The 14,553-nt window shown below is 37.2% G+C and overlaps 1 protein-coding gene across 2 annotated transcripts in view; it reads left to right on the top strand.

Moving 5' to 3' along the window:
• The window catches only part of MAGI2 (membrane associated guanylate kinase, WW and PDZ domain containing 2), a 698,568-nt gene that overhangs the window by 398,885 nt on the left and 285,130 nt on the right, over positions 1-14,553 (top strand). For both annotated transcript variants that reach the window (XM_062490827.1, XM_062490826.1), the window contains exon 3: positions 12,998-13,117. In XM_062490827.1, coding sequence (XP_062346811.1) covers positions 12,998-13,117 — 120 coding nt within the window. The remainder of the gene's footprint in view (positions 1-12,997; positions 13,118-14,553) is intronic.

Genomic DNA, 14,553 nt, shown 5'->3' with positions numbered 1-14,553 from the left:
TCTTGATTTGAACTTTGAAGGAGCAGAAATCCTAAAATGGTTAAAAGGAAAGAAAGAGTATCACTAAAAGTACAGAATATTCATGTTCTCTGATAGCTGGGGAGCTAGAATCACTGACCCACACTTTTCAGGGACTTTGGGTTTTTTAATACTAATTATTAGAACGCAAATTCCTAAATAATAATTAATTGCATATACAAAAATAAGAAGAGGACAATTAGATCTGCCTCAGTTAGAGACAGTTATTTTTTATTTGCTCACTTATCATCAGAAGGAACAGATGCTAGTTTTTGCTAACAGTTTGGAGCTAAAATAACTGCTCTCTAGTGACTACTGAATTGAATGTTGCAAGGTTGATTATTAGAACTCATCATATCAGAAAATGAAGCCTCACCTTATATGAAAAACATCCTTTTTTTTTATTCAACCAGAGTAACACTTGCTACTCACCAAGAACTTTTCTTTAAGCTTTGCAAAATACAACAGAAACATCAAGGTCACACCTGGGAATAAAATCCTTCAGATTGTTCCTAGTCCTTCTATATTCAGACATACCTTTTATGTTTTATTGGAATAAGGATTTTATCCAATAGTTGGATCATGTAGTCCTCGTGAAACAACCTTCACCAGTGCTATAGTTACTCCTCAGAAGTAATTCCTGTTGGAGATAAAATAGCAATGGGCTTCCTGCATTCAGAATTACGTGATGTTTATTTCCTCAATTTTACTGTATTCAACTCCCTTGAAGTTAAATCTAAGGGGGTTTTTTCCTACATTCAAAAGAAGAACGAAGGAGGTTTTAAAATTTATTTTTAAAAATTGAAGATAGTCGTAATATCCGAGTTTACATCATGCACTTTTAAGTTTGTGAGTATGCTGTAAAGTAATGACTTCTCTATAAATAATTTATTCAACTTGTTATCAAGGAATGTTTTATTTTTTTTTCAATAATGTGAGTTAAACTGAAAATAGTTTTTTCCTAAATACAGATGGAAAAAAAATCTGTTTCAAATACTTGCTTTTTATGGAAAGTAATATTTTTAGGGAAAATAATTTAATAAAAAAGCTGAAATAGTTTCAAAGTAGTAGATTTCTTTTCTGAATACCATGGTAGAAATGTTCCATGATGCATTCATTGATGTGAAAGAAGAATATATTTTCTCTGCTACTATTTTAAATTGGACTTATTAGAACAGAAAAAAAACAAAAAAAACAAAACAAACATTTTCTTTGGAATTTACTGCATAAGGTCTTAGTTCAATAAAAACTTTATTCCCTATGAGGAACAGTGGAAGAAAATGAGAAACAAAAATGTTTCTTTAGGGGTTGTTACCCAGATGAAATGAGTAAACTATGTTCTGCTTAACTTAATAGATCCCTTGGGGTGGATTACAGTGACACAGAGTGACACAGAATGACTTCTGTTTGTAAATATATTTATTTATTTATTTATTTATTTATTTATTTATTTATGCATATATATATATATATATATATAGGGTTTATTTTAGGACAATTTGGTTGTGTTTGGTTGCAAAAAAAAGCAAGTATGCAGCCATTTTGGCTATTATTGTCTATAGCAATAAAGGAACATGAAAGCACAAAAATATCATTTATGAAAATGTATAAGGGAGAATAAAGGAAGATTACCACCCACAGGGCTCACAATGAGACCTGTTTGTTGCAGGGTAATTTACCACTGGTCAAAGTGATGGTCTTGATCCATAGGGGGTGGTGGAAGAAACCCCTGAAACACAACATCCCATGGGTTAAAACAGGCTCAACCTGGGTGGGGATGCCCAGGTACCTTCCCCATGTGGAGGAGAAGTTTTATTCCATCTCTTGTAACACACCCTGGACCTGTTGCAGCACTTTTAGATCATGTGCAAGGTGGAAGGCCTCAGGAATGGTTCTGGGGATGCTTTGGGGTCTTTGATGGTTTGTGACACCTTGTAAGACACGGCAGCTGCCTCTCAGCACTGTTGAGCCCATCTGACCTTCCCCAGGGGAGCAGGGGCAGTTCTACCCCTGAGCAGAGGACAATGAGCATTATAAAGAGAACCATGCAGGGTTTGAGCCTCCCTCTCAGGGGTGCAAACCTGGCCTCGGCAAATGACACTGGGAGCTTTGGCCTCCCCGTGCTGAACCCAGCCAGAGCTGCTTTTCAACACAGCTACTGAGAAAGGCTTCCTTTGTGGGTACATTCTTCTCCCTCCAGGCTTGTTTACTTCTCCTTAGACTTGAGATAACTGGACAATAGTACCACATTTATCTTGTCTCAAGTTCCTGTCAGGTGGCTTAACTCAAATTCCATTTCCAGTCAGGAGACCTGGGAGGGATTGGTGTGACCTGGGTGGTCACAGATGAGCAGTTTGCAAAAATGGACAGAGGTCTGTCCTTAGGTGTTCTTAAGAATGCTTAAGCTGATAACCATAACATTTCAGTCTCTCACAGGGGTTCACACCATTATTGTGTATATCCTACTTTTGCTCTTTGTACTGGAAAGCAACAGGAGGAAAGAGGGAACAAGATGTTTTATCTTACTCTAGAAGAAGACAAGAAAACATGTGCTCGCCCTGCCAGTGTGCCTGAGAGGTGCAGCCTTCAGCAGTCTGTAAGTTCAGATGAGAAATGTGCTAGCACAGGGACAGAGCAGCGCTGCCGTGGGAAGCAGTCCCGCAGCCTGACTTCTCCTTCTGCTCAAAGCCCTCCACGGCATGTGGTGGCATCCCACAGTAAGAAATCCTGTCTAGCACTGGTGGCATCCCTACTGAGGGACTAGCATTCCCTGTGTCTCAGCAGAGCATTTGCTCTGCTGTCTGCACAGCAGTTGGCCACCGGGGATTTCAGCTGGGAATCTACTGGAAGTGTCACACAGTATTGTGCAGCCGCTCATTCTCTTCTTAGAACTTGTTCACTAGAAATGATTGCAACAGTATCTGCTGTTACATCTGAGCATCTTTTTGTCACCAAACCAAGGTCTAGTCCAGTGAATGGTACAGAGTTTTGGCTGTGTATATCAACTTTTGGGCTGAAAGCCAAGGGATACAACAATTGGAGCCAGCTACGAGCAGGAAGATAAGAAGCCCAAGTAAAATGTAACTCTCTTCTACCATTCAGACATCATCCATTGTAGTTTTTGAAAGTACTTTTTGATTCAGAAGTGCTCTGGATTGGGTCTTGCTGGTATGCCTGGTGGACAGATACTGTTCAGAGGTGCATCAGAAGATAAATCTGAAGACCATGGAGAGAGAATAGATATATCTGAAGGCCGCCACATTTTAAGTACAGATTTCTTTTTTTCATCCATACATATTAAGTAGTTGCCTGTTTTAAGCAGAAACTCCCCTCATTTTTCTGTTAGTCATCTGCCCTGATCTCTTAAAAATCCTATTATTGCTACATACTATTAATTCGTTATTAATTGATCTGTATTACTGATACAAATTTAAACAGCTGAGTGAGTTAGGTTAAGAATACATGTGTGGATGGTTTCTATGGTAGCCTGTTTCACAGACCCTCTTTTAATGCCTCTGAAAGTAAGACTGCAGATTTAGAAAATCCATTTTTAAATATTTCCAGAGATTTAGTAGCAACAGCTAACAACTTCACAAATCCTTTTAAAATGTTCTATTAAATAGACATTATACAGAGTGGCTGGCTCTCTATGTCTGAATAAAATACAAAAATCAAATAAGAATATTAGTGTTTCTGAGATGAAAATTATAATTGCAGGCATTACAGAATCTTTGAAGGTACACTATGGAGTGTGTATGACTTAAGGGAGTTCTTCAGCTCAGTGTAGTAATAAGTACAAGCTGCATAACAGAAGTCATCCAGAACTGTTTATTTACGATGTTAATAAAATCAAGTGGTAAAAAAGCAACTTTTGTTGTTTATAGTTTATAGCAGAAATATTATCCTTTACACTAGAAGTGGTGTGTTTCCAGGATTTCTGGAGGTGTGTTTGAATGATGTGCAGTCTAAATAGATGTTTTGGCATCACAGTTAAACAAATCATCCCAAATCTCACTTAATAATATTTCCACTGATAATCCAAGCCATTAAACCATCACCAGGAATAAAAAAATTTGCTAACACTGGACAAAAATTAATCTGTAATATCTCACTGTTTAGCCAACTGACTACTATGCAAATAGTTCTCTAACTATATCATCTATCCTCATGAAGAGCTTCAAAAATCAGACATTTCCCAGAAAAGACTAGAGGTTATTGACATATAAGACATATTAGTAATGTCAAAAGTTTCTGTCTGAATCTCATTAGCAGGTGATTTTTATGCATCTGTGTGGAAACATAAATGTTCATGCATACATGGGTCTCTCATCATGATGCCCTAATGTATGTCTTCATTATTCAGATAGTTCTCTTGTGCACATATATTCATTTTCATGTTAAACCTATTCTTTGTAGTTGTAATAAAGATTGATGGGGTACATGTAAACAACTATGTGCTGTAGGAATCAAACTCTAAATGTACAAAATAGGTAAAAGTTTGTTGTCATGTTTTAGTTTATATCTTGACCTGAAAGAGTGAAAATCCATGAAAGAAGAACAGTGATTGTCTAAAGCATGAACAAAAAAAAAATAATCTTGGGCTCTATTAATTATTTATTAGCTCAACAAGTTCCTAGTTAACCAAAATAAAACCCCAGACTTCATACACCACTCATTAATCTACCACTCATTAATCATCAGGTTTTCAGTTTTGTTCTCAAATGTTTCTTTATACTGCTTTCTTTCTTATCTGTTTGGAAAGTTGATATGGAATTTTCATTTTCTAATAAGCATGAAAGATACTGGGATATATTGCTGGGCTATTTGCTAAGACATTAGCATGTTTTATGAATAAAATCTTAGTGTCTTCTGGAGCTTCCTGGCAGGTACTAATTTTTGCCTTAAAAAAAAGCAACCTACCAACCAATAAAAAAACCCACAAGTACCTCTTGCGGCAATAATGTGTAATCCAAAATTATTAATAGCTGATTTTCCTTCTTTTCATCCTTTCCACTTTTTGAGCGCTGAAAATAATATTCCTTTAGGGACTTGGCTAACCCCTGTAAGGTCTACACTTCCGAATTCCAGAACAGCCAATTTCACAACTTAACATTTTCCAGGAATTATGAAGTATTTAATTTTAGTGTTTAAGATACCTGCATCAGCAACAGCTTTTGTGAATTTTTTTACAAGCATTTTCTTCAGTCATCCATGCCCAACTTTACATGAAGTATTCACACTTCTCTGTTATAAGACATTATCTTTGAAGTTTATTGTTAACATTTTAAAACTACTGTTGGCAAAGATAATGAAAAATAAGTTATTTTATTTGCTCAAGTGCTCTATTGGCAATGAAACTTTGATATCTGGCTTAATACTGGATCAGAGCTCTTCTCAAAAGAAAGTACCCTTTACTTAATGAGAATTCACCAACTTCAAGAAAGTGACCCAGCTGATGCCACAATAACCAGCAATGTCACACATCCTTGAAGAGGGAGCACAGTGTATGGGTGCCTAACAGAGGACAAGTGCACAGGACAAGTGCAATATTCAAATCCTTGCAGTGTGTAAGGGTAACTCTGGATATGCCACATTTTAAAGAAAAGTTTCCAAGTGTCTGTCTCAGTGCACAGCTGTTGTGTGCTGCATTTCTTCTCTGGGTTCTTCTTGTTGGTTCCAGTAGTCCTCTCAGAATTAACCAGATAACTAAACAAACTTATAATGTTCCTACCCACAGTCCTTAGCTAGAACTACTGTCATTTGCATCTCTCAGTTTTACTTTTCTGTTCAGCTCCAATATGACTTTATTTTACAGTGCATAAATTATCTTAGGGCTGTTCACTGTCTGTCACATTGCACCAAACCAAGAGAACAAATAGAAAACCCAGGCTGTGTTTTATCAGAGGCTCCTGACTGCATATTGAATCTAAAAATAATTTTCAAAAAGGCATTTGAAAGGATGTATGCATCTGGAATCTAATAATCCTGCTAACCAACAGGCAGGAGCTTATCTAGCTTACCTAATGCATATGTCTCAAGTTTGGAAATAGTGAAGATCTAAAGAACCATTCAAAGAAGGCATATTTCATAAAGGATGTGCTTATCTGCTCCTATGTGCACTATAAATCTCAAATTCAGGATTTTGGTTTTGTTTTACACTATAAAATATAAAATGTTTGTCCTAAGAATTATGTGGTGTTGTAGAATGTGTGCACTGCAACCTAGTCCACAGTCCCTTAAGACTGCTTTTCACTCTTATGTTTTGCTTCTTCAGCAAAAATCAAAATGTATCCAACAATGTCATGAATCCTAAATTGTAATACAAAGTGTGAAAACCATGGGAGAACTTTAATTTTCTTTTGAATGGTTTCTTTTGATATGAATCAAATTCTCCACCTAATTTCATTGGGTAGTAGATTGAGCCATGTGGTTCATCTGTTATTTCTGCTACTCTCAGTGGATGCTAATTATGCACAGGGATTGCAAAACTTCCTTTTTAGTTCCTATGAGTTAAGCACCTAGACATGAAGCTTTTAGTTCTGTGTTGAAGTATGTCTAAGTGCTTTTCACGTTCTACTAAAACTAGATCAGATAATCCAGGAGACAGTAAAAAACACACTGCTTCTTCAAAATAGCATCTGATTTTTCCCTCTGTGTACAGATGACTTTATAAATAACACTGCAGTCTCAGAGCTCAGCAGGTGCTAAATGCCTGCTTTCACAGAATGGTTGAGGTTGGGAGGGACCTCTGGAGATCATCTTGTCCAACCTCCTGCTAAAGCAGATTCACCTACACCAGTTTGCACATACTTGGGTCCAGGCAGGTTTTGAATATCTTCAGAGGAGACTCCACAGCCTCTCTGGGCAGCTGTTCCACTGCTCTGTCTCCCTCATAGTAAAGTTTTTCCTCATATTCAGATGGAATTTCCTGTGTTTCAGTCTGTGCTCACTGACCCTTCTCCTGTCACTGTACAGCACTGAAAAGAATCTGGCCCCAACCTCTTAAGACCTGACCTTAAGATATTTGAATACCTTGATGAGATTCCCCTCTCAGCTGTGTTCTTGCCTCCCTGTACAGCATTCAGCATCTTTGCTAAATTTGAATTGATTAACATACAGATCTTCTTCAGGATCTCATTTGCGAACTATCAATGCAGTTTCAAACTATTACCCCCGAAAAACATTTTCAGGAATCTGGAATTAATTTGATTTCTTTACTTCTGCAGCTTTTTTTTTTCTTTTTTTTTTTTTTTTTTTTAAATAGGAATACATCAGAGAAATTGTTGGTATTGCACACTTGGAAAAGATAAACACTTTTCTTCTTCATGACCATTGACAAGAAGGGACTTATGCCATTGTGGTTTATGTTGCTGTTATGAGAATTGTCAGAAACACTTGAAGCCTCTGGCTTTGAAGTACATCTAAAATCACTTTACTTGAAAATTATGTTTATTATTCACTTCAGCTGGAAATTCAGTAGATCAAGACAAATGTGGTACTTCTCTGCTTAATGCAGTTAGTAATTTGACAAGATAGGTATAATTTCCCATACATTTCAGTTCCTCACAGTAACAGTGTTCCAGAGCAATTTGGCAACAAACAAAAAACCTAATTAACTACTGTTGAATTTTCTAAGGCAAAGTGTATACAAGGTCATCCCAAGGGCTCAGCTGAAGTTTATTAAAGATTAGCAGTCTGTTTCTGCAGGAGGGATCCCTCCAGCTACTGTAATGTATGACAGCCTGGCACAGCACGTTCCACAACAAGCTGCTGTACAGAGCAGTTACCGAACAAATTCTCAGTAGAATATCTAATAAAGGGGCTTCATATATTAAAGACATTTTTCTATTTGCATTTTGTTACATTTGGAACAGATAAGCAAAACAAGACATTGTTTTCTTCCACACATTTGGAATATTACTGTAGAAGTAGGTCATTATGCAAAAAGGACTAGATTATTCCTGTGCTCTTCACTTACTCTGTAAATCTTTGTGTCAAAGACACACCTTTGCTTTTGAAATTACCTCATGCTGTAGGAGCCAGTCTGTGAATCCAAATATAAATCAGCTAAATACATGTGAAAATGTTTGGATAGTGGTTTTCCAGGTTTGCCCTTAAGTTACCAAAAAAAAGGTAATCTTTTAAATATTTAAATATTTATAACATGCCTGTAAACTGGGAGTATTGAAACCTGTGGGCCCAGTCTGTGAGTTGGTATTGGACCGTGCAGTGAGTAAGGCTTTTACTTCTACTTCCCTGACCATCATACTGACTCTACAAGGACACAGCTAGTACAGTGTTAACCTTGTGATGCTGCTAAAGACTGTAAAATAGATTATTTACTGCAATGATTAAGTGTTATTTAAAATATGTCTAAACTACTGAGTGAGTCTTTCCTGTTGTAGTTCTGGGAGTTTTAACTAATATTCATATTCCTATGCTGACAAATAAATAAATTAATTTTTAAAAAATAAGGTAGTATCTTTCCTGCTTTTGAAAGTAGCAGAGCTGGACAGAGACTGTGTAGACAAGACTCAGTGCCTCTAAGTAGTAGAAATATGTTCAAAGTGAAACAAGGCTGTGCACTTTGCTCCCAAATAAGCTCTAAAATGTTATGATTATGTAATTGAATTCTGAGATTAAAAAGAGACATAAATTCCTAGTCGTTCTCCTACTTCTACAAACTGGTGTGGAGCTTTCCAACCCTGGAACTCTTCTAGAATCAATAATTCTATACTTTCTTAATAATAAAGGTAATCTGGACTGAGCACTACATGAAGTGACGATTTTTCCCATCTTCACTAGAAGTCAACATAAAAGTTCCATTTATTTATTGTTCCCCAAGCTCCTAAAAGCAGTATTTCAAAAATAGTTTATTGCTGTTAAATTAACACACTCCTTTTTTTTCTTAATAGAAGTAAAGATTTCTTATGTATCTAAACTCCTGCCCTCAGGTGCCTTAAACTCATTTAAAAGAAAAATACTCTTTCAGAGGCTATTTATGTGAAAAGCACTTAATTCCTCTCCTGGATTATAGCACCATCCTACAAGAGACATAAGCATGGAAAGCCTGCACTCAACTATGACAAATCACCATAATTCCCCTGTAGAAAAGAAACCAGTTGCAAAGGCAAAGGGTCGTTTTAAAAGAAAATATGAATAAAAAGGTGCAACACATACCTTAAATATCTCTAAACTGTACTAACTATCCATCTTGAAGCAATAAAGCCGAACAAAATAGTTGCTCACTGAATGGCCTTAGCATTGGTTTTGAGAGCAGATTTTTTGTTGAATGATGTAAGTGCTCATGAAGTCAAGGAAGGTCAACACCAGTCCAGATTTTGTAGACCAAGGTCCTGTAACTTCCAAGGTATCTGCAGGTTGTGTGTCAGCACTTGCATGACTGGACTGGTCATGGTTATGTGAGAGCTTCTCATTTTGTGTCTTCAACAGCACCAATAAATTGTATTTGTCAGAAATATGCATAGTGCAAATACCCCTTGATGGCTTTGGTCCTGAAAGATCTAAAAGTATAATACTCTTTTATTATGATATTCAAAGATAATTTTTTCATAGGTTACCTTGGTAACAAATTTGTAACTGAGGGGCTTTTTTTCCATTTTGCATTAATAAAGGGCTAAATATGATAAGTAGTAACAACTGTGTCCTATTAAAACTTGATGGTGCATAACAGAAGATGGGTTTCTGTAGAAATATGAGGCTTGGGATTAGTCCTTTGTTTTAAGTCTTGAATCACCGTAAGTTTTAAACCTGCTTATCTGTCTATATGAATGTAATTAAAGACAAAATCTATAAAGAAGTGTAGCTCTAGGTTAAAAGCAAGGAAAGAATTTGCCTGTGTTCTGTAAGATTCCAGTATATAGATCTCAGTGTTCAGACCTTGATGGGTGTTTAAGATGCTCCAGTAGCTGTGTCCAGCTCTGTAAACATGCACATTACAAAGTCTGTGGTGCTCACAGAAAACTATAAAGGATGACAGAAGTATTATTAGCAACAACTCAGTTCCTCCAGGGTGAAAGAGTAAAAGAGGCAATAACCATTGATTATTCCATTAGCCAGGGAGTTGCTTTAAGCATTTCCAAGGTCTCAGGTCTTCCAGCCTGAGGGAATGAGAGCAGATGCAGAAGGGAAATGGGACTCAGTAAGATTTTATCAAGAGCAATAAAGTTCTGCTGGGGAGGGAAGCTGCTGTTCCCGGGGTAAGAGTCACCCTGAATTCGAGCAGCTATTGATCATGGTTTGCTCCTTTTTCCACTTTTTTTTGTGGGAAGTAACTAGCTGATCTTTTACAGGTCTGCAGCCCTCAGTACACAATGCAGTGCAGGGCTCTGGGAGCAGGCTCCCTGAGTATTACAAGACGGTGGAACCATCCAAGTGACAGTGATACCTCCTGCTGTTGTCTAAGCAGATTAGACAGAATATTTAATTAATAGTAAATTAATGCAAGGCATATGCCAAATATATCATATCTGTATGATATCTGTATCATGTCCGAAAGCAACTTGACTAAGTAATATAAGGGCAGAAAGATTAGGTCTTTAGCTTCCAACTTAAGAGAGGGATTCAGAATTTGAAATTTAGTCCATTACATAAGTTTTCTAGGCAAGTTGAACAAAGACTATGGCCAAAGTAGAGAAACACAGGGGTAACCAAGTCTGGTTTTGGACCTCTTATGAGACTTTGCCATCATCCCTCATGAATGACTGCTAAATATCCACGTGTTTAAAACAAACTAGGTTATATTACCACTAAATAGCTAAAATCATTAAAAATTTCAATTGTGAAGGAGCTTTTATATCATCTTGTCCAAATTTTCACTCAAAAAAGGGCTAACATTTCATGTAACTTGTATTTTTGTTTTATTGATAAACTGTTAATCCAAGCTTGTCTACATAAAAAAAAAGTATTGAAGAATAGTAAGCTAGTAAACTACTTATCAAATATGCCAGCTTCCTCCCTGTGCTGTGTCTGGGAACAGCCTTGATTTGCTAGAGTGTTTTGTGAGGAAGATGTAGTTTCTGTCAATGTTCTTTGATAGTGAAAAATTTCTTAGGAGAGAGCAAGCAGAACAAACATCTGATGTCTGTGCTGCTAGCAGAGCTCCCTAGAGTTCAGGGGCACACCAGAATCCCGGTGCTCCAACATAGTTCTCACAAAAGGATGGAGATCTTTGGGGGTGCTGCTGCATCCCCAGAGGTCAGATAACCCGTGGGAAATAAATTCAGCATGCTTATGGACAATCCAAGTGTCTGACTGCTTTAACCATACCATCTCCAAAACACAAGAGTAATCACAAAATCAAAGAGTGGGTCAGGATGGAAGGGACCACAGTGGGGCATCTGTTCCAACCTTCCTGCTCTAGCAGAATCATCCCAGAGCACATGGCCCAGGATTGCATCCAAATGATTCTGAAATATCTCCCAGGAGGGAGACTCCCCACCTTCTCTGGGCAACCTGTTCCAGTGCTTGGTCACTGCAGTGAAGAAGTTCTTCCAAATATTAAGATGGAGCAGTGCATCAGACACTGTCTCATGTCCTAGTGGTTGGCACCACTGTGCAGAGCCTGGTTTTATTCTCTTGGCATTGCCTCTTTAGATTTTTTTACACATTAATGAGGCCCCCTCTCAGCTGTCTTCTCTTGAGGCTGAACAGACCCAAATCCCTCAGCCTTTACTCATCAGAGATACTCAAATCCCCCAGTCATCCTGGTCACCCTCCCTTGTATCCACTTCAGGAGCTCCACATCTCTCGTGCACTGAGGAGCCCAGAATTGTACACAGTACTCCAGATGGACAGAGTACTCCAGATAATAGTATGAGAATTCCCAGAAATTAACAGCCAGTTTTAGTTGCCGATCTTGAGATGAGGAGGGAATTGGAGTCAGAGAAAATGAGGGAAGGGTCTTATAGATTTATCAAAATATATTCTCCATGTTAGGTACTGAAATATTCTTCACAGTCTCCTTCAGTTTTTGCCATGGACTTCAGGCTATGTGTGAGGGAAAAAAGGTCTCTAGGACAGGCAATTGAGTTAACCTAACACTTTTATGTCTCTATGTCTTCAAGTAACAGAAAGGAGGTTGGACAGGTTTCTAGCCACTTCCCAATGACAACAGTCTTTAAACCAAACCCTGCCAATGTAATGTAATCAGTACAGTATTGATAAATAATTGATTAAGATGTTTCAAATGCTCTGAGGAGAACCAAAACCACTTCCATTTCCAAATGGAATTTTGAGACTTAGAGGTTTCAGTCAAAGCAGGGATAGTCTGAGCACAATAAACTGGACCATCAGGAAATCAGGTCAGTTTTAGACTCTTCCCCACTAACATCCCAACTTCTTCTAGCTAAGCCAAGTCACTCGTCAGGCTGTGTGTAATATTATCTGTCAGCTCTTACAGAGTTCTGTCATCCAGACATGACAATAGAGACAATAACTAAATATAAACACCTTTGCAGTTTGACAGCCTGGTTAGCAGGTGATTTTCGTCCCACAGGCCCTAACCATTTGTCAAGTCCACTTATGGCACTGAAACAATGTGAATGCAACCCTTACAGATTTATTTAAAGAACTATTATTTTGTGTCCTAAATAAATGTTTAAAATATCATGAAGCAGTTTAATTGTAGAAAAGACTGTTTTGTGTTACCTCTGAATGCCTGATGTCACAAAGGGTCTTTCTAGTAAGGTAAGAAGAACAACAGTATGATAGTTTTTCATTAGTGAGAATAAATATAGATCCAAATAATATCTGGCATGATCTTAAACATACGTCTCATATACCTCTGTCAGCTTCAGCCAATATAGTTGGATTGCTTTGAAAGGCATCCTCACAAGGAAGATGTGCTATGTAAGATGTTGTGTAAATGGTTTACTTTGTGACTTTTCCAAAGCTTTCAAAAAGATCATTCTACATTTAGGCCATGTGCTTGACAGTGTGTCTTTCATCTTATTAATAGGCACCACAAGGCCACATAAGGAGGGGGAAGTCCCTGGTGTGGACTATATTTTCATCACTGTTGAAGATTTTATGGAATTGGAGAAAAGTGGTGCTCTCCTAGAAAGTGGAACATATGAAGGTAAGCACACTTTTTTACTGGTAAATTTGTGTGATGTTTCCATTGTACTGTTTTCTGATTTGATGGAATTGCACTGGGATATGCTGTTACAAATATGTCACTGCTACTGTTATCAGAAATTTGTTATCAGAAATTTATGAAGAGCCATATGGCCCTTATGAAAATATTTTCATTTGTAAAAGCTAAATGCAGATGGATTCATTGTAATTTTAGTATATTATAGTAGTGAAGAGAAACATGGTATTACATTGCATTTACAGGACAGAAACATTAGTCACTTTACATTCAAATACTCGAGGACATTTCCACAGAATTTCAGCAAACAGCTGCTTTTTGAACATAGGACAAACATGTTCTACAACAGAAATCAGGTGTAAGGCTGACACTTCCTCTGCTTGTGGGATCCTGAAATTATCCATCTAAATCAGAAGTTGAAACCTCACTAGTTAAGTAACAGGAAGATTTGCTATGTCATATCTTATGGGCTTTGTAAAGTTATTGAAAAGAACTCATTAATTTTGTAATAGGGTAAAGGGATGGGGGCTGTCCTAATGGCTGTATTAGAAATGCCTGTCTATGGGGCAAAGAGCCAGCAGCTTATGCTTCCAGAAGAACCAGTGATTCATCTGATTTTAAACCTTTTCCAAAACACAGCTGTCCTGAAACTGAAACTGTTGTAAAGAGGTGGGCAGTTAACATAGCACAGTATTTAAAAAAAACCAGAATAGTGATACACTATTTTAAACCAGATGTTTCTTTAAAATACACTAGTATTTAAAATAACTGGGTAATGGATAGTGGTTTTTTTACTGCAATATTCAGATTTAGAGGGAAAGCCCTTTGTAGGAAAAATATGACCCATAGATATTGGGAAACCTGGGCAAGCAGAGCCATTTTATGGAACTCATCCCCATATTTTCACCTTGTTGCAAAAAAAAAAGAAAAAGAAGACTTTTTGTCCTTACTTTGTTCCCACCAAGAAAAGCATCTGAAGATAAATAAGAAGCTATTCACCCCCTAAAAAAATTAGCTGTCTTATAAATAGCAGCAAAGAAGGTAATTTTTCCCACCTAATCAGCACAAAGTATTGCCCAAGTATTGTCCATTGTCCAGTAAATACATTTTCGTTAAGTTATATCAATACAGAACTTGTAACAAATATTTCCATTAAAGATGGTCAAATAAAGGAAAGTATGTCATCTTTCAGGTTTCTACTTTTTTCACCACTGTCTGACATGTAATGGTAGAAGTTATTGATGCAACACCACAACTTTACTTTTATCGCAGGTTAATTTAATAACAAGCCTTTCTTGAAGTGTCTTTTTCTTACCTTAGAAACTGACATTACAGGAGCTTAAGTGGAGCACAAATCTGTCATTGCTTGACCATGTAATTTCATTAGTTTGAAGCAAGTTTGTAGAGATTGAACTGTTACG

Source organism: Cinclus cinclus, chromosome 4 (assembly GCF_963662255.1).
Source record: "Cinclus cinclus chromosome 4, bCinCin1.1, whole genome shotgun sequence".
Classification (NCBI taxonomy): domain Eukaryota; kingdom Metazoa; phylum Chordata; class Aves; order Passeriformes; family Cinclidae; genus Cinclus; species Cinclus cinclus.
This window is presented reverse-complemented; position numbering and strand designations above follow the sequence as displayed.